The sequence below is a fragment of the Bos taurus genome, chromosome 7 (assembly GCF_002263795.3).
Source record: "Bos taurus isolate L1 Dominette 01449 registration number 42190680 breed Hereford chromosome 7, ARS-UCD2.0, whole genome shotgun sequence".
NCBI lineage: Eukaryota > Metazoa > Chordata > Mammalia > Artiodactyla > Bovidae > Bos > Bos taurus.
In genome coordinates this window covers 42,917,451-42,944,714 of record NC_037334.1, presented here as the reverse complement: position 1 = coordinate 42,944,714, position 27,264 = coordinate 42,917,451, and the positions used below count along the sequence as shown (strand labels likewise).

At 36.1% G+C, this 27,264-nt stretch overlaps 2 protein-coding genes and 1 pseudogene across 2 annotated transcripts; all 3 read right to left on the bottom strand.

The window, feature by feature from the left end:
* On the bottom strand, window positions 3,986-4,918 carry OR2AZ1BP (olfactory receptor family 2 subfamily AZ member 1B, pseudogene; annotated as a pseudogene).
* OR2AZ3B (olfactory receptor family 2 subfamily AZ member 3B) lies at window positions 12,562-13,497 on the bottom strand. The gene has a single exon (NM_001390587.1). The coding sequence runs from the start codon at window positions 13,495-13,497 to the stop codon at window positions 12,562-12,564; it is 936 nt and encodes a 311-aa protein (NP_001377516.1).
* Window positions 13,498-21,540: 8,043 nt separating this feature from the next.
* OR2AZ4C (olfactory receptor family 2 subfamily AZ member 4C) lies at window positions 21,541-22,392 on the bottom strand. The gene has a single exon (XM_002689155.6). The coding sequence runs from the start codon at window positions 22,390-22,392 to the stop codon at window positions 21,541-21,543; it is 852 nt and encodes a 283-aa protein (XP_002689201.3).
* Window positions 22,393-27,264: the final 4,872 nt, after the last annotated feature.

The following is a 27,264-nucleotide window of genomic DNA, read 5'->3' as shown; positions in this document are numbered from 1 at the left end:
GTTTCTTACATGATATTCTACATGTTTCAATGTCACTCTCCCAAATCTTCCCTCCCCTCTCCCACAGAGTGCATAAGACTGTTCTATACATCAGTGTCTCTTTTGCTGTCTCGTACACCAGGTTATTGTTACCATCTTTCTAAATTCCATATATATGCGTTAGTATATACAGTCAGATTTTTATTTTCCTTTGACAAATACAATCACCAAAGTCTGACATTTGAGGACTTAATGATAATCATATAGATTCTCTACAGAATTTCCATTACTAGGCAAGTTTCAAAACTCCTTATTTTTCCTGGTTTCATATCTACCTTAAATTCTATTTATCTCCAATCTCCTCTGCCTCTTGGAATTGCTGATAACTTTCGGATTATTTCTGTGATCAGGTACACCTTCTCATTATGCGGCATTAGCCCTTTATTTTGCATAGAAAAGTGAATGCAACTGACTTGATGTTGATGGCAAGTCATGCATTTGAAAATGAGACCAGTGGCTATGATTCTATGATACTATGTATATTAAATACTGGTTGGTATATCAGCAAAGATCTAGATAGAAGGCTTACTAATTTCCCATCAAGGGTCTGGAGACCTTGGTAGTGAATAACCTAGGGGAACACAGTCCCCAGACTTTAATTAATTTTGATTCCAGATTGTAATAGGAAAACTTAGAAATTAATTGGCAAACATTAAAATGTACAAAAATATTTCTCACCATGGAAAAATATTCAGATATTTTAAAATATTTTCACATGATAAACCACAAGGCAAATGATGAATTTCCATCAGGGACATGTAGTCTGCCCTATGATAAATTTCAAAAATAGGATATTCAATATTCAGTATTTCTACATTTACCTCACCCCCCAAGAAACTTCCCCCAACTTTTATATGATTCTTTTAGCCAGTATGACTTATAAAGAAGTTAATTATATAGCAGTTTGATAATATAGCTTCATTTTAACATACTAACATATGGTAAATAAAATCAACTGAGATCAGAAGGACCTAAATTAATGGTCATCCCTCCAATTTTTTAACTGTAAATTTTGTTCAAGTAACTTAAATTTCTGAGTTTTAGTAATGTTGTCTGTGAACATGGGCATAGTAAAGCTGCCTCACTAGGCTGTGTTTTATATAACCTATTTGAATGAACAAAATTAATGGAGTCCTTGTAAAGTTTCTCAGAAAGTCAATGTGAAGTCTGTCTTGGTTAATTATTACCTGGTTTTGAGGGTATCTTTTGCATATCTAGAGGGAAACATAGTATCTAAAGACTTAATGTTTCCTGTCTCTAAAAGCAATCTGACTGACTATGACTGAATATTTGCCCACAAAGACTCAAAAATAATTTGCAAAATAATTATCATGAAAACCAGATTGTTTTAAAATATGCACTTCAGTTCTTTAAAAACAACTAGAATTGTCAAAGGAAATAAAAAATCAGGCAAATATATTCAGAAAAAGTTGGAAAAGTAAGGTACCTTAGTTAAAAAAAGGGTTGGAAATAATTGCATAATTTTATGTTTCATCAATGAAAAAGCAATTATAAATTAATATGTAGTATTTTGGCAATATCAACTCTTTGCATCAGTTCAGTTCAGTCGCTCAGTCGTGTCCGACTCTTTGCGACCCCATGAATCGCAGCACGCCAGGCCTCCCTGTCCATCATAAACTCCTGGAGTTCACTCAGACTCACGTCCATCAAGTCAGTGATGCCATCCAGCCATCTCATCCTCTGTCGTCCCCTTCTCCTCCTGACCCCAATCCCTCCCAGCGTCAGAGTCTTTTCCAATGAGTCAGCTCTTTGCATGAGGTGGCCAAAGTACTGGAGTTTCAGCATCATTCCCTCCAAAGAAATTCCAGGGCTGATTTCCTTCAGAATGGACTGGTTGGATCTCCTTCATATAAATGTATAAATTAATAAATGTTTAATTTGTACAAGTGGTATGAACAAACATACCATACACTACTCTGGGTTTTTTATCAAAATTTCTGCCTTGGTATATTGAATTTCTCCTTTGCATGTGTGCTTACACTTTCATGTTATAATACAGCTGTTTGAGGACAAAGATAACACTAATTCCTCTTTATATCATCTGTATTTAGAGCCAGCGAACTACCACCAAAACTGCCCTGCTGCATATATTTGTATGCCCAGGGGCTCAGAAAATTGTGTGAAATTCACATTTCAGTGTCCATCAGGAAGGTTTACTAGAATATGTTCATTCTTATTAATTTCCATATTAGCTACAGTTGCTTCTATACTTTCAGAGTTGATTAGTTATGGCAGAGACACTATAGATCACAAAGCCTAAAATATTAAATATCTGAATACTAAAAGAAAAAGTTTGTTATCTTTATAGTGAAAACATGTTAGTGAATATGAAATATGACATTCTATTTAATTTTATTCTCCATTTTAAGGATGAAAAGATAATCAGGCTGGTGATATTCCCTAGAATGGTTTCATTCCAAAGATGGGTATATCTTTCCTCTTCTCCTTTGCATTAGCTTCTTGTCTTTTCCCAGCTGTTTGGAAGCCCTCCTCAGACAACCACTTTGCCTTTTGTGTTTCCTTTCCTTGGGGGTGGTCTTGATCACTGCCTCCTCTACAATGTCACAAACCTCCACCCATAGTTCTTCAGGCACCCTGTCTATCAGATCTAATCCCTTGAATGTATTTGTCACTTCCACAGCATAATCATAAGGGATTTGATTTAGGTCATATCTGAATGGCCTAGTGGTTTTCCCTATTTTCTTTAATTTAAGTCTGAATTTTGCAATATGGTGTTCATGATGAGAGCCCCAGTCAGCTCCAGGTCTTGTTTTTCCTGACTGTATAGAGCCTCTCCATCTTCAGTCACAAAGAATATAATCAATCTGATTTTGGTATTGATCATCTGGTGATGTCCATGCGTATAGTTGTCTTTTGTGTTGTTGGAAGAGGATGTTTGCTATGACCAGTGTGTTCTCTTGGAAAATCTTTGTTAGTCTTTGCCCTGCTTCATTTTGTACACTAAAGCCAAACTTGCCTGTTACTCCAAGTATCTCTTGACTTTTTACTTTTGCATTCCAATCCCCTATGAAGAAAAGGACATCTTTTTTGGGTGTTAGTTCTAGAAGCTGTTTTCTTGAGATATAGAAACATATCTCAAGGAAATTTACTAAAGTGAGTAGCTTCAAATGAACAAGGAATTCTCACTGTCTAAGGGGAAGCAAATCAACTCTGCAGAGTTCCTGAGGTTTCATTCAAGGGAAGGGAAAAATGTTGGGGAGAAAACAGCAGAAGGGCAACATCTCATAATTTCCCCAATTGTTCAGTACATTACTTATAGGTATTATTCTTCCCTTTAAATTACAGTATGGAATTTGTATCCATTTATTTAATGTGATTTTAATAACTAATTATGAGTCAACTATGCAATAAGATATTTATACAGTAGGGTATGACCTTATAACACCTAACATATGTAAATGACTTTATCTCATCATCTCGTAGTTTAAAATGCCACTTTCCTTAGCATCTTGTATTATGAAAGATACCAGTTTATTTTAATATTAAACTTTGGAATGCACCTAAACCTGGTTCATTTAAAATAATTTTTATTGATTGTATTTCAACTTATCTGCTAATTTTAATAGTAAGCCAACTCATGGAATTTTAGTTCATCTTGAGGTCCATAGTGAATTTATATTTTATTAGAAAAATTTTCTAATAACTTCAAAGATTTCAAATAATATTTAACTTAACAGGTAAACTAATTTTCTTAAATTTCTCCTTACATGATAATGCCCCAGTGAAAAATTAAGGACCTCCATTAGAAACCTGGAAATCACACATGAAAAGTTTTATTTACGTAGGGTCGCAATCACCCTGGTTTCCTGAACCATGCAACACCTTGGGATTTAAATTCTGAACTGTAGTTTAGTCCATGGTCACAAGCATGTTCTTTTCACAGCTGAGAAGTATTCCTTATCTACTAAGATACCCCACATCTCCCCACCAACTTCATGAGAGCTGCCACCACCTCCTTATTCCTCAGGCTGTAGATAAGGGGGTTCAGCATGGGAGTGAGGATGTTGCTGAAAAGAGAGAGAGCCTGGTCCTGCTCTGGACTATGTGAGGAAGCGAAAGTCATGTAGATGAATATGTTTGGGCCGAAGAAGAGACTTACCACAGTTAGGTGGGAAGAGCAGGTGGCCAGGGCTTTTTTCCTGCCCTTGACAGAGTTCATACACAGGACAGTGAGGAAGATGAGTGTATAGGAAGCTATGATGAGACTGAAAGGCACAACAAGCAGTACAATGCTTGTGACCACCACCACTAACTGATACACTGAAGTGTCTTCACAGGAAAGCTTAATGAGGACTGGGACCTCACAGAAGAAATGGTGGATCTCCCTTGACCCACAGATGGGAAAATGCATAGGGTAGACTGTATGGATAAATGAACCTATGGAGCCTCCAATCCAACATCCAGCAACCATGTGCAGACAGAACCTGGGGCTCATGATGGTGAGATAACGCAGCGGGATGCAGACAGCCACGTAGCGGTCATAAGCCATGAGAGTCAAGATGAGGCATTCTGACATTCCCAACATCAGGAAGAAGAAACTCTGTGTTCCACAGCCAATCCATGATATGGTCCTTTTCCCTGTGAAAAAGTTAGAGGCTGTCTTCGGAACAATGGTGGAGGTTAACGTCAAGTCAATGAGGGAGAGTTGACTGAGGAGAATGTACATGGGTGTATGGAGCCGAGAGTCCCCCCAAATCAAGACAATGAGAAGTAAGTTTCCCAGGAAAGCAAGGATGTAGATGAAAATGACCACGAAGTTGAGAACAATGGAATGCTGAAACTCAGGAAAGAGTCCCACAAGGATGAAATCAGTTACTGATGACGCATTCCCACCCACCGTGCCTCTAAAAGAAATATAACAGGGCTGGGGAACAAATCAAATGGATTAGAATCATGAACACTCAGTACATGTCTTATATCAATATGTGGATCTAAAATTTTATATCTTTCCTCCCATTTGGACTTTCACAATATGTGCTATTAACTCATCAGAAGTATTTAACTACATTTTGTTGAGCAATTGCCTAAAAGTGTGTTAAATAAAGAATATTATAAAAAATGATCAAATTTAGTTCCTCTTCACCTCGCTTAAATTCATCTTGTTTTCCTCTTTCTATTCTTTATTTTTTCCTCTCTCTTTGCTTTTTCTTGGAGAAACTTATCATAGCAATGGATCTACTTTCTACAAATTTGAACCTCAAAATGTATATATTATTTCTGATAGTCATGGACCCTGATTATTAACTCTTATAGATTTGGGCAAAAGAAATATCAACTTAATTCACTCAATTTAGTTTTGAAAATCACAAATCAATTGCTTTTCAAATTTTAATGAAATATCCCATTGATTTACTTTTTATAGTAAGTGCCATCATAAACAGGCTTCCCAAGTGGCACAGTGGTAAAGAATCTGCCTGCCAACGCAGGAGATGCAAGAGACACGGGTCCAATCCCTGGATTGGAATGATTCCCGGGAATAGGAAATAGCAACCCATTCCAGTAATCTTGCTTGAGAAATCCCATGGACAGAGGAGCCAGCAGGGTCTATGGGGTCAGAAAGAGTTGGACTTGACTGAGCAACTGAGTAGGTATGTATACCATCATAGATGGAGTAATAGCAATTCCTAAACTTACATAATTATCTGCCAGGAGGCCATCAATATTCCTTATTTCTGACCAAATAAAGCTTATATTTTCAGTCTAGAATTTTAGATTTTCCATGACTTGGGTCCAAGAAAGCTTATAAATCTTAGATTCCATTAATTTAAAACAGATAACCCAAATTCCAGTCAAACATATTTTTTTTGACTCATGGTTTCTCCACAGGACTTATGTATTCACACAGCTGAATTCCTTTGCTTTTATTTCTGCTCAGAATTATCAGTATACTGAAAGCTGATGAAGAAGAAATTTTCCTATCCACATTCCTACGGTCCCTAATAACATCAGACATATAATTATTTATCATCATAACTAAGAGGCAGTGTAGCTTGGAGTCTAAGAGCATATGTCAGAGGCTGCATACGTGTTCAGTCACTCAGTCTTCTGACTCTTTGTGACTGCAAAGGACTGTAGCCCTCCAGGCTCCTCTGTCCATGGGATTTTTCAGGAACAAATACTGGATGGCTTGCCATATCCTCCTCCAAGTGATCTTCCTGACCCAGGGATCGAACCCACGTTTCCTGCGTCTCCTGCCCTGGCAGATGGATACTTACCACTGAGACACCTCAGGGTATCAAGGGCTAGGATACCCAAATTCAAGCCTAGCTGCATCATTTACTATCTGTGCCTCACTTTCCTGATCTTTAAAATAAGGAAGTTAATCAAATAACATCAAGAGTGTAGTCATGAAGCTTAGATGAGTTATTATTGTATATGTTTATTATAGTTTTCCATGTATACATATTTCTCCAACATAAATGTTGAGGTTTTAAGTGCTAGGATTATGTTTTACTTATCTACTCTATCTCAATAAAATCAGCACAGTAGCTATAGAAGAATATATAGTCAATGAATATTTAACCAGAAAGTTGAACAAACCCCATGGAGTTAGTAGTAACATTTTCATGTAGAATATATGACAAATCCCTCACTGGATTGGCATTGACGATGAGAACTAAAGCTCGTTCCTTACATGTCATCTTACGGAAAAGTGGATTTCCTGCTCCTGAATAAGACAGTTGCTGTATATGGGGAAATTTCATATTCTTTGCTGTTTTCTCTTAGAAGTGCAGTAATATAGCATAGACATCAAAATAGCTGGAAATCCTGTTCTCTATGAATGCAGCAGGAATTTCATAATTTAAACAATGCCCTCCTTTGGTTTAATGGTGATGGTTCATTTCTGAATGTGTTTATCCTGATGATTTTTGTAACAAAATGTCAGTTAATAAATACTATTATTGTTCCTTTAGTGACAACTCTGCTACAATATAAATTATGAAGGTAATCTTGTTGAAAATGATCAGGAAGCACACATTTTGCTAAAGTCATATTCATATGATTTCAGAAGAGTTACAGAATAGTTCTTGAAATACTTTTACCAGCCACTTATTTTTCATTCTACATTTACTTAGTAATCACTATATTTTACACATTCTGTACTAGGTGTTGAAGAAGGGGCAGCAATGCATTCAGATACAGTCAATACCTTCAATACCTTCAATGAACTGTGAGCTTAGATATGAAATCATTTCTATCTACTAATCACAGAAGAGTGAAACAAGTGCTATAACTAAGTCTCCTACACGGTGACATGCCAACGCAGAAGACAGAGCTAATGTCTGAGTACGATGTAAGTGGATAATTAGGTAAGGTTTAATTTGAGTTCTATCTACCTTGTGCTGTGCTTAGTCGCTCAGTCATGTCTGATTCTTCGTGATCCTATGGACTGTAGTCCATCAGGCTCCTCTGTCCGTGGGGATTCTCCAGGCAAGAATCTGGAGTGGGTTGCCATGCCCTCCTTCAGGGGATCTTCCCAATCCAGGGATCGAACCCAGGTCTCCCGCATTGCAGGTGGATTCTTCACCATCTGAGCCACCAGGGAAGCCCCATATCTACCTTAGTACACAGCAACTCATGTACATTTAAAGATTGAGGCAACACAGAGTTTGTTGTGGTTAAAAACACATTGATGGCGAAAATCACATTTCCTAAGTGAGTGGGAAACAAATTAGAATTCTTACACACTTTTTTATTCAACTGTTTTGAACTATATAACTCTGAAAGCCTGAGGTTTTCTCATTCCTGAGTAACCTCATGGAATTCTTAACTGTACAGTCATATCATGCCGCGTAACTTGTCCTGCCATTTACTTCAATGAGTCGAGACATCCAACTCTTTTGGTATTTTATGTTGAACTCATATGTCTACTAAAAATACTTGATTTCTCTCGCTAGAATAATAATCAAAGGACTTTCAACTTAAAGTGAGTATGAGGTATGGCAAACATTCTAACATTCAAACATTCTAAATCTCAGAAATCATCAGTATCACTGTATCAACCCTATTTGACAATTTGCTTTAGGTCTGTGCTCCTGACTTTAATTACCCAAGGTATGATATTCTTTAAGATTATGAGTGGTTAACTTTATAACAATGAGAATACAACTGGCAAAGAGGTTAATGAAGATGACCAAGTCAGTGTTTAAAAATTTTGGAGCCAAAACTTTAAGAAAAAACATCCACATGTGTTTAATTTTTTACTTGATACTTTTACTTCGCTTTTTATAAATTCGTATTAAATAATAACCAACTACCTGAAAACAAATTGTTGGTTGGTGTTTAGGAAGTAGAAACCTTGGATCATAATATAACCAAATGACACACAGTATTTTTTAAATAGAACAATAAACTATCCCTTAGTAAATATTTCTGTATTATTTATTAAACTTTTCTCACAAAAGTGGATCAATTTTATTAGTTTAATTCAATGGAATAAGTACTTACTGAGAGTCAACTCTGGATATATTTCCATTATTTCTCTAATATGGAAGATGAATCTACTTATAAAGAGGACAGTGTGATATTAACCTGTAGAATTTTATCGACCTTTTAAGACTTTTTACAATGATATGACTACTATATCATTTTAGGAACAGAGTTTGCCCTTATTGTTAGCATACTTTGAGGCCATACCTATTATGGGTTCATACAAGGCAGATGGAAATGAAATCACAACTCAGTCATCAAACAGCTTTTCTAAAGCAGCAGGATTGATTCAAGAAATTATCAAGAGATTAAATCGTTTCCTGAGTTTAGGTGCATCTTTGGATATCAGTTTTGAGTCTAAATGAATAGTAATTCTCATTCTCAAATGTTTTACTTGACATCATAAATGGTACCTGCTTAGTATTATGCTGTTTGATTATATGAGTATTTATGACTCATTATTTAATTGATGTAATTCCTACAGATAGTCAAACAGAAATGTAATTCTATGTAGCTTTCCCCTAGACCTCAATCCTGGGAAGCCTACAGTCAGATTTTTATTTTCCTTTGACAAATACAATCACCAAAGTCTGACATTTGAGGACTTAATGATAATCATATAGATTCTCTACAGAATTTCCATTACTAGGCAAGGTTCAAAACTTATTTTTCCTGGTTTCATATCTACCTTAAATTCTATTTATCTCCAATCTCCTCTGCCTCTTGGAATTGCTGATAACTTCCGGATTATTTCTGTGATCAGGTACACCTTCTCATTATGCGGCATTAGCCCTTTATTTTGCATAGAAAAGTGAATGCAACTGACTTGATGTTGATGGCAAGTCATGCATTTTGAAAATGAGACCAGTGGCTATGATTCTATGATACTATGTATATTAAATACTGGTTGGTATATCAGCAAAGATCTAGATAGAAGGCTTACTAATTTCCCATCACGGGTCTGGAGACCTTGGTAGTGAATAACCTAGGGGAACACAGTCCCCAGACTTTAATTAATTTTGATTCCAGATTGTAATAGGAAAATTTAGAAATTAATTGGCAAACATTAAAATGTACAAAAATATTTCTCACCATGGAAAAATATTCAGATGTTTTAAAATATTTTCACATGATAAACCACAAGGCAAATGATGAATTTCCATCAGGGACATGTAGTCTGCCCTATGATAAATTTCAAAAATAGAAGGATACTCAATATTCAGTATTTCTACATTTACCTCACCCCCCCCAAGAAACTTCCCCCAACTTTTATATGATTCTTTTAGCCAGTATGACTTATAAAGAAGTTAACTGTATAGCAGTTTGATAATATAGCTTCATTTTAACATACTAACATATGGTAAATAAAATCAACTGAGATCAGAAGGACCTAAATTAATGGTCATCCCTCCAATTTTTTAACTGTAAATTTTGTTCAAGTAACTTAAATTTCTGAGTTTTAGTAATGTTGTCTGTGAACGTGGGCATAGTAAAGCTGCCTCACTAGGCTGTGTTTTATATAACCCATTTGAATGAACAAAATTAATGGAGTCCTTGTAAAGTTTCTCAGAAAGTCAATGTGAAGTCTGTCTTGGTTAATTATTACCTGGTTTTGAGGGTATCTTTTGCATATCTAGAGGGAAACATAGTATCTAAAGACTAAATGTTTCCTGTCTCTAAAAGCAATCTGACTGACTATGACTGAATATTTGCCCACAAAGACTCAAAAATAATTTGCAAAATAATTATCATGAAAACCAGATTGTTTTAAAATATGCACTTCAGTTCTTTAAAAACAACTAGAAATGTCAAGGAAGTAAAAAATCAGGCAAACATATTCAGAAAAAGTTGGAAAAGTAAGGTACCTTAGTTAAAAAAAGGGTTGGAAATAATTGCATAATTTTATGTTTCATCAATGAAAAAGCAATTATAAATTAATATGTAGTATTTTGGCAATATCAACTCTTTGCATACAAATGTATAAATTAATAAATGTTTAATTTGTACAAGTGGTATGAACAAACATACCATACACTACTCTGGGTTTTTTATCAAAATTTCTGCCTTGGTATATTGAATTTCTCCTTTGCATGTGTGCTTACACTTTCATGTTATAATACAGCTGTTTGAGGACAAAGATAACACTAATTCCTCTTTATATCATCTGTATTTAGAGCCAGCGAACTACCACCAAAACTGCCCTGCTGCATATATTTGTATGCCCAGGGGCTCAGAAAATTGTGTGAAATTCACATTTCAGTGTCCATCAGGAAGGTTTACTAGAATATGTTCATTCTTATTAATTTCCATATTAGCTACAGTTGCTTCTATACTTTCAGAGTTGATTAGTTATGGCAGAGACACTATAGATCACAAAGCCTAAAATAATAAATATCTGAATACTAAAAGAAAAAGTTTGTTATCTTTATAATGAAAACATGTTAGTGAATATGAAATATGACATTCTATTTAATTTTATTCTCCATTTTAAGAATGAAAAGATAATCAGGCTGGTGATATTCCCTAGAATGGTTTCATTCCAAAGATGGGTATATCTTTCCTCTTCTCCTTTGCATTAGCTTCTTGTCTTTTCCCAGCTGTTTGGAAGCCCTCCTCAGACAACCACTTTGCCTTTTGTGTTTCCTTTCCTTGGGGGTGGTCTTGATCACTGCCTCCTCTACAATGTCACAAACCTCCACCCATAGTTCTTCAGGCACCCTGTCTATCAGATCTAATCCCTTGAATGTATTTGTCACTTCCACAGCATAATCATAAGGGATTTGATTTAGGTCATATCTGAATGGCCTAGTGGTTTTCCCTATTTTCTTTAATTTAAGTCTGAATTTTGCAATATGGTGTTCATGATGAGAGCCCCAGTCAGCTCCAGGTCTTGTTTTTCCTGACTGTATAGAGCCTCTCCATCTTCAGTCACAAAGAATATAATCAATCTGATTTTGGTATTGATCATCTGGTGATGTCCATGCGTATAGTTGTCTTTTGTGTTGTTGGAAGAGGATGTTTGCTATGACCAGTGTGTTCTCTTGGAAAATCTTTGTTAGTCTTTGCCCTGCTTCATTTTGTACACTAAAGCCAAACTTGCCTGTTACTCCAAGTATCTCTTGACTTTTTACTTTTGCATTCCAGTCCCCTATGAAGAAAAGGACATCTTTTTTGGGTGTTAGTTCTAGAAGCTGTTTTCTTGAGATATAGAAACATATCTCAAGGAAATTTACTAAAGTGAGTAGCTTCAAATGAACAAGGAATTCTCACTGTCTAAGGGGAAGCAAATCAACTCTGCAGAGTTCCTGAGGTTTCATTCAAGGGAAGGGAAAAATGTTGGGGAGAAAACAGCAGAAGGGCAACATCTCATAATTTCCCCAATTGTTCAGTATACTACTTATAGGTATTATTCCTCCCTTTAAATTACAGTATGGAATTTGTATCCATTTATTTAATGTGATTTTAATAACTAATTATGAGTCAACTATGCAATAAGATATTTATACAGTAGGGTATGAGCTCATAACACCTCATACATATTAAAATGACTTTATCTCATCATCTCGTAGTTTAAAATGCCACTTTCCTTAGCATGTTGTATTATGAAAGATACCAGTTTATTTTAATATTAAACTTTGGAATGCACCTAAACCTGGTTCATTTAAAATGATTTTTATTGATTGTATTTCAACTTATCTGTTAATTTTAATAGTAAGCCAGCTCATGGAATTTTAGTTCATCTTGAGGTCCATAGTGAATTTATATTTTATTAGAAAAAATTTCTAATAACTTCTAAGATTTCAAATATTATTTAACTTAACAGGTAAACTAATTTTCTTAAATTTCTCCTTACATGATAATGCCCCAGTGAAAAATTAAGGACCTCCATTAGAAACCTGGAAATCACACGTGAAAAGTTTTATTTACGTAGGGTCGCAATCACCCTGGTTTCCTGAACCATGCAACACCTTGGGATTTAAACTCTGAACTGTAGTTTAGTCCATGGTCACAAGCATGTTCTTTCCACAACTGAGAAGTATTCCTTATCGACTAAGATACCCCACATCTCCCCATCAACTTCATGAGAGCTGCCACCACCTCCTTATTCCTCAGGCTGTAGATAAGGGGGTTCAGCATGGGAGTGAGGATGTTGCTGAAAAGAGAGAGAGCCTGGTCCTGCTCTGGACTATGTGAGGAAGCGAAAGTCATGTAGATGAATATGTTTGGGCCGAAGAAGAGACTTACCACAGTTAGGTGGGAAGAGCAGGTGGCCAGGGCTTTTTTCCTGCCCTTGACAGAGTTCACACGCAGGACAGTGAGGAAGATGAGTGTATAGGAAGCTATGATGAGACTGAAAGGCACAACAAGCAGTACAATGCTTGTGACCACCACCACTAACTGATACACTGAAGTGTCTTCACAGGAAAGCTTAATGAGGACTGGGACCTCACAGAAGAAATGGTGGATCTCCCTTGACCCACAGATGGGAAAATGCATAGGGTAGACTGTATGGATAAATGAACCTATGGAGCCTCCAATCCAACATCCAGCAACCATGTGCAGACAGAACCTGGGGCTCATGATGGTGAGATAACGCAGCGGGATGCAGACAGCCACGTAGCGGTCATAAGCCATGAGAGTCAAGATGAGGCATTCTGACATTCCCAACATCAAGTAGAAGAAACTCTGTGTTCCACAGCCAATCCATGATATGGTCCTTTTCCCTGTGAAAAAGTTACAGGCTGTCTTCGGAACAATGGTGGAAGTTAATGTCAAGTCAATGAGGGAGAGTTGACTGAGGAGAATGTACATGGGTGTATGGAGCCGAGAGTCCCCCCAGATCAAGACAATGAGAAGTAAGTTTCCCAGGAAAGCAAGGATGTAGATGAAAATGACCACGAAGTTGAGAACAATGGAATGCTGAAACTCAGGAAAGAGTCCCACAAGGATGAAATCAGTTACTGATGATGCATTCCCACCCACCATGCCTCTAAAAGAAATATAACAGGGCTGGGGAACAAATCAAATGCATTAGAACAATGAACACTCAGTACATGTCTTATATCAATATGTGGATCTAAAATTTTATATCTTTCCTCCCATTTGGACTTTCACAATATGTGCTATTAACTCATCAGAAGTATTTAACTACATTTTGTTGAGCAATTGCCTAAAAGTGTGTTAAATAAAGATTATAAAAAATGATCAAATTTAGTTCCTCTTCACCTCGCTAAGATTCATCTTGTTTTCCTCTTTCTATTCTTTATTTTTTCCTCTCTCTTTGCTTTTTCTTGGAGAAACTTATCATAGCAATGGATCTACTTTCTACAAATTTGAACCTCAAAATGTATATATTATTTCTGATAGTCATGGACCCTGATTATTAACTCTTATAGATTTGGGCAAAAGAAATATCAACTTAATTCACTCAATTTAGTTTTGAAAATCACAAATCAATTGCTTTTCAAATTTTAATGAAATATCCCGTTGATTTACTTTCTATGGTAAGTGCCATCATAAACAGGCTTCCCAAGTGGCACAGTGGTAAAGAATCTGCCTGCGAATGCAGGAGATGCAAGAGACACAGGTTCAATCCCTGGATTGGGACGATTCCCGGGAATAGGAAATGGCAACCCATTCCAGTAATCTTGCTTGGGAAATCCCATGGACAGAGGAGCCTGGCAGGCTATAGTCCATGGGTACACAAAGAGTCAGACTTGACTGAGCAACTTAGCAGGTATGCATACCATCATAGATGGAGTAATAGAAATTCCTAGACTTACATTATTACCTGCTAGGAAGCCATCAATATTCCCTATTTCTGACCAAATAAAGCTTATATTTTCAGTCTAGAATTTTAGATTTTCCATGACTTGGGTCCAAGAAAGCTTATAAATCTTAGATTCCATTAATTTAAAACAGACAACCCACATTCCAGTCAAACATACGTTCTCATGGTTTCTCCACAGGACTTATGTATTCACACAGCTGAACTCCTTCGCTTTTATTTCTGCTCAGAATTATCAGTATACTGAAAGCTGATGAAGAAGAAATTTTCCTATCCACATTCCTACGGTCCCTAATAACATCAGACATATAATTATTTATCATCATAACTAAGAGGCAGTGTAGCTTGGAGTCTAAGAGCATATGTCAGAGGCTGCATACGTGTTCAGTCACTCAGTCTTCTGACTCTTTGTGACCGCAAAGGACTGTAGCCCTCCAGGCTCCTCTGTCCATGGGATTTTTCAGGAACAAATACTGGATGGCTTACCATGTCTTCCTCCAAGTGATCTTCCTGACCCAGGGATCGAACCCACGTTTCCTGCGTCTCCTGCCCTGGCAGATGGATACTTACCACTGAGACACCTCAGGGTATCAAGGGCTAGGATACCCAAATTCAAGCCTAGCTGCATCATTTACTATCTGTGCCTCACTTTCCTGATCTTTAAAATAAGGAAGTTAATCAAATAACATCAAGAGTGTAGTCATGAAGCTTAGATGAGTTATTATTGTATATGTTTATTATAGTTTTCCATGTATACATATTTCTCCAACATAAATGTTGAGGTTTTAAGTGCTAGGATTATGTTTTACTTATCTACTCTATCTCAATAAAATCAGCACAGTAGCTATAGAAGAATATATAGTCAATGAATATTTAACCAGAAAGTTGAACAAACCCCATGGAGTTAGTAGTAACATTTTCATGTAGAATATATGACAAATCCCTCACTGGATTGGCATTGACGATGAGAACTAAAGCTCGTTCCTTACATGTCATCTTACGGAAAAGTGGATTTCCTGCTCCTGAATAAGACAGTTGCTGTATATGGGGAAATTTCATATTCTTTGCTGTTTTCTCTTAGAAGTGCAGTAATATAGCATAGACATCAAAATAGCTGGAAATCCTGTTCTCTATGAATGCAGCAGGAATTTCATAATTTAAACAATGCCTTCCTTTGGTTTAATGGTGATGGTTCATTTCTGAATGTGTTTATCCTGATGATTTTTGTAACAAAATGTCAGTTAATAAATACTATTATTGTTCCTTTAGTGACAACTCTGCTACAATATAAATTATGAAGGTAATCTTGTTACAAATGATCAGGAAGCACACATTTTGCTAAAGTCATATTCATATGATTTCAGAAGAGTTACAGAATAGTTCTTGAAATACTTTTACCAGCCACTTATTTTTCATTTTACATTTACTTAGTAATCACTATATTTTACACATTCTGTACTAGGTGTTGAAGAAGGGGCAGCAATGCATTCAGATACAGTCAATACCTTCAATGAACTGTGAGCTTAGATATGAAATCATTTCTATCTACTAATCACAGAAGAGTGAAACAAGTGCTATAACTAAGTCTCCTACACGGTGACATGCCAACGCAGAAGACAGAGCTAATGTCTGAGTACGATGTAAGTGGATAATTAGGTAAGGTTTAATTTGAGTTCTATCTACCTTGTGCTGTGCTTAGTCGCTCAGTCATGTCTGATTCTTCGTGATCCTATGGACTGTAGTCCATCAGGCTCCTCTGTCAGTGGGGATTCTCCAGGCAAGAATCCTGGAGTGGGTTGCCATGCCCTCCTTCAGGGGATCTTCCCAATCCAGGGATCGAACCCAGGTCTCCCGCATTGCAGGTGGATTCTTCACCATCTGAGCCACCAGGGAAGCCCCATATCTACCTTAGTACACAGCAACTCATGTACATTTAAAGATTGAGGCAACACAGAGTTTGTTGTGGTTAAAAACACATTGATGGCGAAAATCACATTTCCTAAGTGAGTGGGAAACAAATTAGAATTCTTACACACTTTTTTATTCAACTGTTTTGAACTATATAACTCTGAAAGCCTGAGGTTTTCTCATTCCTGAGTAACCTCATGGAATTCTTAACTGTACAGTCATATCATGCCACGTAACTTGTCCTGCCATTTACTTCAATGAGTCGAGACATCCAACTCTTTTGGTATTTTATGTTGAACTCATATGTCTACTAAAAATACTTGATTTCTCTCGCTAGAATAATAATCAAAGGACTTTCAACTTAAAGTGAGTATGAGGTATGGCAAACATTCTAACATTCAAACATTCTAAATCTCAGAAATCATCAGTATCACTGTATCAACCCTATTTGACAATTTGCTTTAGGTCTGTGCTCCTGACTTTAATTACCCAAGGTATGATATTCTTTAAGATTATGAGTGGTTAACTTTATAACAATGAGAATACAACTGGCAAAGAGGTTAATGAAGATGACCAAGTCAGTGTTTAAAAATTTTGGAGCCAAAACTTTAAGAAAAAACATCCACATGTGTTTAATTTTTTACTTGATACTTTTACTTCGCTTTTTATAAATTCGTATTAAATAATAACCAACTACCTGAAAACAAATTGTTGGTTGGTGTTTAGGAAGTAGAAACCTTGGATCATAATATAACCAAATGACACACAGTATTTTTTAAATAGAACAATAAACTATCCCTTAGTAAATATTTCTGTATTATTTATTAAACTTTTCTCACAAAAGTGGATCAATTTTATTAGTTTAATTCAATGGAATAAGTACTTACTGAGAGTCAACTCTGGATATATTTCCATTATTTCTCTAATATGGAAGATGAATCTACTTATAAAGAGGACAGTGTGATATTAACCTGTAGAATTTTATTGACCTTTTAAGACTTTTTACAATGATATGACTACTATATCATTTTAGGAACAGAGTTTGCCCTTATTGTTAGCATACTTTGAGGCCATACCTATTATGGGTTCATACAAGGCAGATGGAAATGAAATCACAACTCAGTCATCAAACAGCTTTTCTAAAGCAACAGGATTAATTCAAGAAATTATCAAGAGATTAAATCATTTCCTGAGTTTAGGTGCATCTTTGGATATCAGTTTTGAGTCTAAATGAATAGTAATTCTCATTCTCAAATGTTTTACTTTACATCATAAATGGTACCTGCTTAGTATTATGCTGTTTGATTATGTGAGTATTTATGACTCATTATTTAATTGATGTAATTCCTACAGATAGTCAAACAGAAATGTAATTCTATGTAGCTTTCCCCTAGACCTCAATCCTGGGAAGCCTACAGTCAGATTTTTATTTTCCTTTGACAAATACAATCACCAAAGTCTGACATTAATCTTAATGATTATAGGCCATATAGATCTCATCATATGATGAGATTCTCTACAGAATTTCCATTACTAGGCAAGGTTCAAAACTCATTATTTTTCCTGGTTTCATATCTACCTTAAATTCTATTTATCTCCAATCTCCTCTGCCTCTTGGAATTGCTGATAACTTCCGGATTATTTCTGTGATCAGGTACACCTTCTCATTATGCGGCATTAGCCCTTTATTTTGCATAGAAAAGTGAATGCAACTGACTTGATGTTGATGGCAAGTCATGCATTTTGAAAATGAGACCAGTGGCTATGATTCTATGATACTATGTATATTAAATACTGGTTGGTATATCAGCAAAGATCTAGATAGAAGGCTTACTAATTTCCCATCACGGGTCTGGAGACCTTGGTAGTGAATAACCTAGGGGAACACAGTCCCCAGACTTTAATTAATTTTGATTCCAGATTGTAATAGGAAAACTTAGAAATTAATTGGCAAACATTAAAATGTACAAAAATATTTCTCACCATGGAAAAATATTCAGATGTTTTAAAATATTTTCACATGATAAACCACAAGGCAAATGATGAATTTCCATCAGGGACATGTAGTCTGCCCTATGATAAATTTCAAAAATAGGATATTCAATATTCAGTATTTCTACATTTACCTCACCCCCCCAAGAAACTTCCCCCAACTTTTATATGATTCTTTTAGCCAGTATGACTTATAAAGAAGTTAATTATATAGCAGTTTGATAATATAGCTTCATTTTAACATACTAACATATGGTAAATAAAATCAACTGAGATCAGAAGGACCTAAATTAATGGTCATCCCTCCAATTTTTTAACTGTAAATTTTGTTCAAGTAACTTAAATTTCTGAGTTTTAGTAATGTTGTCTGTGAACATGGGCATAGTAAAGCTGCCTCACTAGGCTGTGTTTTATATAACCTATTTGAATGAACAAAATTAATGGAGTCCTTGTAAAGTTTCTCAGAAAGTCAATGTGAAGTCTGTCTTGGTTAATTATTACCTGGTTTTGAGGGTATCTTTTGCATATCTAGAAGGAAACATAGTATCTAAAGACTTAATGTTTCCTGTCTCTAAAAGCAATCTGACTGACTATGACTGAATATTTGCCCACAAAGACTCAAAAATAATTTGCAAAATAATTATCATGAAAACCAGATTGTTTTAAAATATGCACTTCAGTTCTTTAAAAACAACTAGAATTGTCAAAGGAAATAAAAAATCAGGCAAATATATTCAGAAAAAGTTGGAAAAGTAAGGTACCTTAGTTAAAAAAAGGGTTGGAAATAATTGCATAATTTTATGTTTCATCAATGAAAAAGCAATTATAAATTAATATGTAGTATTTTGGCAATATCAACTCTTTGCATCAGTTCAGTTCAGTCGCTCAGTCGTGTCCGACTCTTTGCGACCCCATGAATCGCAGCACGCCAGGCCTCCCTGTCCATCACAAACTCCTGGAGTTCACTCAGACTCACGTCCATCAAGTCAGTGATGCCATCCAGCCATCTCATCCTCTGTCGTCCCCTTCTCCTCCTGACCCCAATCCCTCCCAGCGTCAGAGTCTTTTCCAATGAGTCAGCTCTTTGCATGAGGTGGCCAAAGTACTGGAGTTTCAGCATCATTCCCTCCAAAGAAATTCCAGGGCTGATTTCCTTCAGAATGGACTGGTTGGATCTCCTTCATATAAATGTATAAATTAATAAATGTTTAATTTGTACAAGTGGTATGAACAAACATACCATACACTACTCTGGGTTTTTTATCAAAATTTCTGCCTTGGTATATTGAATTTCTCCTTTGCATGTGTGCTTACACTTTCATGTTATAATACAGCTGTTTGAGGACAAAGATAACACTAATTCCTCTTTATATCATCTGTATTTAGAGCCAGCGAACTACCACCTAAACTGCCCTGCTGCATATATTTGTATGGCCCAGGGGCTCAGAAAATTGTGTGAAATTCACATTTCAGTGTCCATCAGGAAGGTTTACTAGAATATGTTCATTCTTATTAATTTCCATATTAGCTACAGTTGCTTCTATACTTTCAGAGTTGATTAGTTGTGGCAGAGACACTATAGATCACAAAGCCTAAAATATTAAATATCTGAATACTAAAAGAAAAAGTTTGTTATCTTTATAATGAAAACATGTTAGTGAATATGAAATATGACATTCTATTTAATTTTATTCTCCATTTTAAGAATGAAAAGATAATCAGGCTGGTGATATTCCCTAGAATGGTTTCATTCCAAAGATGGGTATATCTTTCCTCTTCTCCTTTGCATTAGCTTCTTGTCTTTTCCCAGCTGTTTGGAAGCCCTCCTCAGACAACCACTTTGCCTTTTGTGTTTCCTTTCCTTGGGGGTGGTCTTGATCACTGCCTCCTCTACAATGTCACAAACCTCCACCCATAGTTCTTCAGGCACCCTGTCTATCAGATCTAATCCCTTGAATGTATTTGTCACTTCCACAGCATAATCATAAGGGATTTGATTTAGGTCATATCTGAATGGCCTAGTGGTTTTCCCTATTTTCTTTAATTTAAGTCTGAATTTTGCAATATGGTGTTCATGATGAGAGCCCCAGTCAGCTCCAGGTCTTGTTTTTCCTGACTGTATAGAGCCTCTCCATCTTCAGTCACAAAGAATATAATCAATCTGATTTTGGTATTGATCATCTGGTGATGTCCATGCGTATAGTTGTCTTTTGTGTTGTTGGAAGAGGATGTTTGCTATGACCAGTGTGTTCTCTTGGAAAATCTTTGTTAGTCTTTGCCCTGCTTCATTTTGTACACTAAAGCCAAACTTGCCTGTTACTCCAAGTATCTCTTGACTTTTTACTTTTGCATTCCAGTCCCCTATGAAGAAAAGGACATCTTTTTTGGGTGTTAGTTCTAGAAGCTGTTTTCTTGAGATATAGAAACATATCTCAAGGAAATTTACTAAAGTGAGTAGCTTCAAATGAACAAGGAATTCTCACTGTCTAAGGGGAAGCAAATCAACTCTGCAGAGTTCCTGAGGTTTCATTCAAGGGAAGGGAAAAATGTTGGGGAGAAAACAGCAGAAGGGCAACATCTCATAATTTCCCCAATTGTTCAGTACATTACTTATAGGTATTATTCTTCCCTTTAAATTACAGTATGGAATTTGTATCCATTTATTTAATGTGATTTTAATAACTAATTATGAGTCAACTATGCAATAAGATATTTATACAGTAGGGTATGACCTTATAACACCTAACATATGTAAATGACTTTATCTCATCATCTTGTAGTTTAAAATGCCACTTTCCTTAGCATCTTGTATTATGAAAGATACCAGTTTATTTTAATATTAAACTTTGGAATGCACCTAAACCTGGTTCATTTAAAATAATTTTTATTGATTGTATTTCAACTTATCTGCTAATTTTAATAGTAAGCCAACTCATGGAATTTTAGTTCATCTTGAGGTCCATAGTGAATTTATATTTTATTAGAAAAATTTTCTAATAACTTCAAAGATTTCAAATATTATTTAACTTAACAGGTAAACTAATTTTCTTAAATTTCTCCTTACATGATAATGCCCCAGTGAAAAATTAAGGACCTCCATTAGAAACCTGGAAATCACACATGAAAAGTTTTATTTACATAGGGTCGCAATCACCCTGGTTTCCTGAACCATGCAACACCTTGGGATTTAAATTCTGAACTGTAGTTTAGTCCATGGTCACAAGCATGTTCTTTTCACAGCTGAGAAGTATTCCTTATCTACTAAGATACCCCACATCTCCCCATCAACTTCATGAGAGCTGCCACCACCTCCTTATTCCTCAGGCTATAGATAAGGGGGTTCAGCATGGGAGTGAGGATGTTGCTGAAAAGAGAGCCTGGTCCTGCTCTGGACTATGTGAGGAAGTGAAAGTCATGTAGATGAATATGTTTGGGCCGAAGAAGAGACTTACCACAGTCAGGTGGGAAGAGCAGGTGGCCAGGGCTTTTTTCCTGCCCTTGACAGAGTTCACATGCAGGACAGTGAGGAAGATGAGTGTATAGGAAGCTATGATGAGACTGAAAGGCACAACAAGCAGTACAATGCTTGTGACCACCACCACTAACTGATACACTGAAGTGTCTTCACAGGAAAGCTTAATGAGGACTGGGACCTCACAGAAGAAATGGTGGATCTCCCTTGACCCACAGATGGGAAAATGCATAGGGTAGACTGTATGGATAAATGAACCTATGGAGCCTCCAATCCAACATCCAGCAACCATGTGCAGACAGAACCTGGGGCTCATGATGGTGGGATAACGCAGCGGGATGCAGACAGCCACGTAGCGGTCATAAGCCATGAGAGTCAAGATGAGGCATTCTGACATTCCCAACATCAAGTAGAAGAAACTCTGTGTTCCACAGCCAATCCATGATATGGTCCTTTTCCCTGTGAAAAAGTTAGAGGCTGTCTTCGGAACAATGGTGGAAGTTAATGTCAAGTCAGTGAGGGAGAGTTGACTGAGGAGAATGTACATGGGTGTATGGAGCTGAGAGTCCCCCCAGATCAAGACAATGAGAAGTAAGTTTCCCAGGAAAGCAAGGATGTAGATGAAAATGACCACGAAGTCGAGAACAATGGAATGCTGAAACTCAGGAAAGAGTCCCACAAGGATGAAATCAGTTACTGATGATGCATTCCCACCCACCATGCCTCTAAAAGAAATATAACAGGGCTGGGGAACAAATCAAATGGATTAGAATCATGAACACTCAGTACATGTCTTATATCAATATGTGGATCTAAAATTTTATATCTTTCCTCCCATTTGGACTTTCACAATATGTGCTATTAACTCATCAGAAGTATTTAACTACATTTTGTTGAGCAATTGCCTAAAAGTGTGTTAAATAAAGAATATTATAAAAAATGATCAAATTTAGTTCCTCTTCACCTCGCTTAAATTCATCTTGTTTTCCTCTTTCTATTCTTTATTTTTTCCTCTCTCTTTGCTTTTTCTTGGAGAAACTTATCATAGCAATGGATCTACTTTCTACAAATTTGAACCTCAAAATGTATATATTATTTCTGATAGTCATGGACCCTGATTATTAACTCTTATAGATTTGGGCAAAAGAAATATCAACTTAATTCACTCAATTTAGTTTTGAAAATCACAAATCAATTGCTTTTCAAATTTTAATGAAATATCCCGTTGATTTACTTTCTATGGTAAGTGCCATCATAAACAGGCTTCCCAAGTGGCACAGGTGGTAAAGAATCTGCCTGCCAACGCAGGAGATGCAAGAGACACAGGTTCAATCCCTGGATTGGAATGATTCCCGGGAATAGGAAATAGCAACCCATTCCAGTAATCTTGCTTGAGAAATCCCATGGACAGAGGAGCCAGCAGGGTCTATGGGGTCAGAAAGAGTTGGACTTGACTGAGCAACTGAGTAGGTATGTATACCATCATAGATGGAGTAATAGCAATTCCTAAACTTACATAATTATCTGCCACGAGGCCATCAATATTCCTTATTTCTAACCAAATAAAGCTTATATTTTCAGTCTAGAATTTTAGATTTTCCATGACTTGGGTCCAAGAAAGCTTATAAATCTTAGATTCCATTAATTTAAAACAGATAACCCAAATTCCAGTCAAACATATGTTCTCATGGTTTCTCCACAGGACTTATGTATTCACACAGCTGAACTCCTTCGCTTTTATTTCTGCTCAGAATTATCAGTATACTGAAAGCTGAAGAAGAAGAAATTTTCCTATCCACATTCCTACGGTCCCTAATAACATCAGACATATAATTATTTATCATCATAACTAAGAGACAGTGTAGCTTGGAGTCTAAGAGCATATGTCAGAGGTTGCATACGTGTTCAGTCACTCAGTCTTCTGACTCTTTGTGACTGCAAAGGACTGTAGCCCTCCAGGCTCCTCTGTCCATGGGATTTTTCAGGAACAAGTACTGGATGGCTTGCCATGTCCTCCTCTAAGTGATCTTCCTGATCCAGGGATCGAACCCACGTTTCCTGCGTCTCCTGCCCTGGCAGATGGATACTTACCACTGAGACACCTCAGGGTATCAAGGGCTAGGATACCCAAATTCAAGCCTAGCTGCATCATTTACTATCTGTGCCTCACTTTCCTGATCTTTAAAATAAGGAAGTTAATCAAATAACATCAAGAGTGTAGTCATGAAGCTTAGATGAGTTATTATTGTATATGTTTATTATAGTTTTCCATGTATACATATTTCTCCAACATAAATGTTAAGGTTTTAAGTGCTAGGATTATGTTTTACTTATCTACTCTATCTCAATAAAATCAGCACAGTAGCTATAGAAGAATATATAGTCAATGAATATTTAACCAGAAAGTTGAACAAACCCCATGGAGTTAGTAGTAACATTTTCATGTAGAATATATGACAAATCCCTCACTGGATTGGCATTGACGATGAGATCTAAAGCTAGTTCCTTCCATGTCATCTTACGGAAAAGTGGATTTCCTGCTCCTGAATAAGACAGTTGCTGTATATGGGGAAATTTCATATTCTTTGCTGTTTTCTCTCAGAAGTGCAGTAATATAGCATAGACATCAAAATAGCTGGAAATCCTGTTCTCTATGAATGCAGCAGGAATTTCATAATTTAAACAATGCCCTCCTTTGGTTTAATGGTGATGGTTCATTTCTGAATGTGTTTATCCTGATGATTTTTGTAACAAAATGTCAGTTAATAAATACTATTATTGTTCCTTTAGTGACAACTCTGCTACAATATAAATTATGAAGGTAATCTTGTTGAAAATGATCAGGAAGCACACATTTTGCTAAAGTCATATTCATATGATTTCAGAAGAGTTACAGAATAGTTCTTGAAATACTTTTACCAGCCACTTATTATTCATTCTACATTTACTTAGTAATCACTATATTTTACACATTCTGTACTAGGTGTTGAAGAAGGGGCAGCAATGCATTCAGATACAGTCAATACATTCAATACCTTCAATGAACTGTGAGCTTAGATATGAAATCATTTCTATCTACTAATCACAGAAGAGTGAAACAAGTGCTATAACTAAGTCTCCTATGGGGTGACATGCCAACGCAGAAGACAGAGCTAATGTCTGAGTACGATGTAAGTGGATAATTAGGTAAGGTTTAATTTGAGTTCTATCTACCTTGTGCTGTGCTTAGTCGCTCAGTCATGTCTGATTCTTCGTGATCCTATGGACTGTAGTCCATCAGGCTCCTCTGTCCGTGGGGATTCTCCAGGCAAGAATCCTGGAGTGGGCTGCCATGCCCTCCTTCAGGGGATCTTCCCAATCCAGGGATCGAACCCAGGTCTCCCGCATTGCAGGTGGATTCTTCACCATCTGAGCCACCAGGGAAGCCCCATATCTACCTTAGTACACAGCAACTCATGTACATTTAAAGATTGAGGCAACACAGAGTTTGTTGTGGTTAAAAACACATTGATGGCGAAAATCACATTTCCTAAGTGAGTGGGAAACAAATTAGAATTCTTACACACTTTTTTATTCAACTGTTTTGAACTATATAACTCTGAAAGCCTGAGGTTTTCTCATTCCTGAGTAACCTCATGGAATTCTTAACCGTACAGTCATATCATGCCACGTAACTTGTCCTGCCATTTACTTCAATGAGTCGAGACATCCAACTCTTTTGGTATTTTATGTTGAACTCATATGTCTACTAAAAATACTTGATTTCTCTCGCTAGAATAATAATCAAAGGACTTTCAACTTAAAGTGAGTATGAGGTATGGCAAACATTCTAACATTCAAACATTCTAAATCTCAGAAATCATCAGTATCACTGTATCAACCCTATTTGACAATTTGCTTTAGGTCTGTGCTCCTGACTTTAATTACCCAAGGTATGATATGCTTTAAGATTATGAGTGGTTAACTTTATAACAATGAAAATACAACTGGCAAAGAGGTTAATGAAGATGACCAAGTCAGTGTTTAAAAATTTTGGAGCCAAAACTTTAAGAAAAAACATCCACATGTGTTTAATTTTTTACTTGATACTTTTACTTCGCTTTTTATAAATTCGTATTAAATAATAACCAACTACCTGAAAACAAATTGTTGGTTGGTGTTTAGGAAGTAGAAACCTTGGATCATAATATAACCAAATAACACACAGTATATTTTAAATAGAACAATAAACTATCCCTTAGTAAATATTTCTGTATTATTTATTAAACTTTTCTCACAAAAGTGGATCAATTTTATTAGTTTAATTCAATGGAATAAGTACTTACTGAGAGTCAACTCTGGATATATTTCCATTATTTCTCTAATATGGAAGATGAATCTACTTATAAAGAGGACAGTGTGATATTAACCTGTAGAATTTTATCGACCTTTTAAGACTTTTTACAATGATATGACTACTATATCATTTTAGGAACAGAGTTTGCCCTTATTGTTAGCATACTTTGAGGCCATACCTATTATGGGTTCATACAAGGCAGATGGAAATGAAATCACAACTCAGTCATCAAACAGCTTTTCTAAAGCAACAGGATTAATTCAAGAAATTATCAAGAGATTAAATCGTTTCCTGAGTTTAGGTGCATCTTTGGATATCAGTTTTGAGTCTAAATGAATAGTAATTCTCATTCTCAAATGTTTTACTTGACATCATAAATGGTACCTGCTTAGTATTATGCTGTTTGATTATATGAGTATTTATGACTCATTATTTAATTGATGTAATTCCTACAGATAGTCAAACAGAAATGTAATTCTATGTAGCTTTCCCCTAGACCTCAATCCTGGGAAGCCTACAGTCAGATTTTTATTTTCCTTTGACAAATACAATCACCAAAGTCTGACATTTGAGGACTTAATGATAATCATATAGATTCTCTACAGAATTTCCATTACTAGGCAAGGTTCAAAACTCCTTATTTTTCCTGGTTTCATATCTACCTTAAATTCTATTTATCTCCAATCTCCTCTGCCTCTTGGAATTGCTGATAACTTCCGGATTATTTCTGTGATCAGGTACACTTCTCATTATGCGGCATTAGCCCTTTATTTTGCATAGAAAAGTGAATGCAACTGACTTGATGTTGATGGCAAGTCATACATTTGAAAATGAGACCAGTGGCTATGATTCTATGATACTATGTATATTAAATACTGGTTGGTATATCAGCAAAGATCTAGATAGAAGGCTTACTAATTTCCCATCAAGGGTCTGGAGACCTTGGTAGTGAATAACCTAGGGGAACACAGTCCCCAGACTTTAATTAATTTTGATTCCAGATTGTAATAGGAAAATTTAGAAATTAATTGGCAAACATTAAAATGTACAAAAATATTTCTCACCATGGAAAAATATTCAGATGTTTTAAAATATTTTCACATGATAAACCACAAGGCAAATGATGAATTTCCATCAGGGACATGTAGTCTGTCCTATGATAAATTTCAAAAATAGAAGGATACTCAATATTCAGTATTTCTACATTTACCTCACCCCCCCCAAGAAACTTCCCCCAACTTTTATATGATTCTTTTA

Bases quoted from the DNA above. Each gene is read 5' to 3' on its own strand.
- OR2AZ4C (XM_002689155.6), bottom strand. From the start codon at position 22,392: ATGGTGGGTGGGAATGCATCATCAGTAACTGATTTCATCCTTGTGGGA.
- OR2AZ3B (NM_001390587.1), bottom strand. From the start codon at position 13,497: ATGGTGGGTGGGAATGCATCATCAGTAACTGATTTCATCCTTGTGGGA.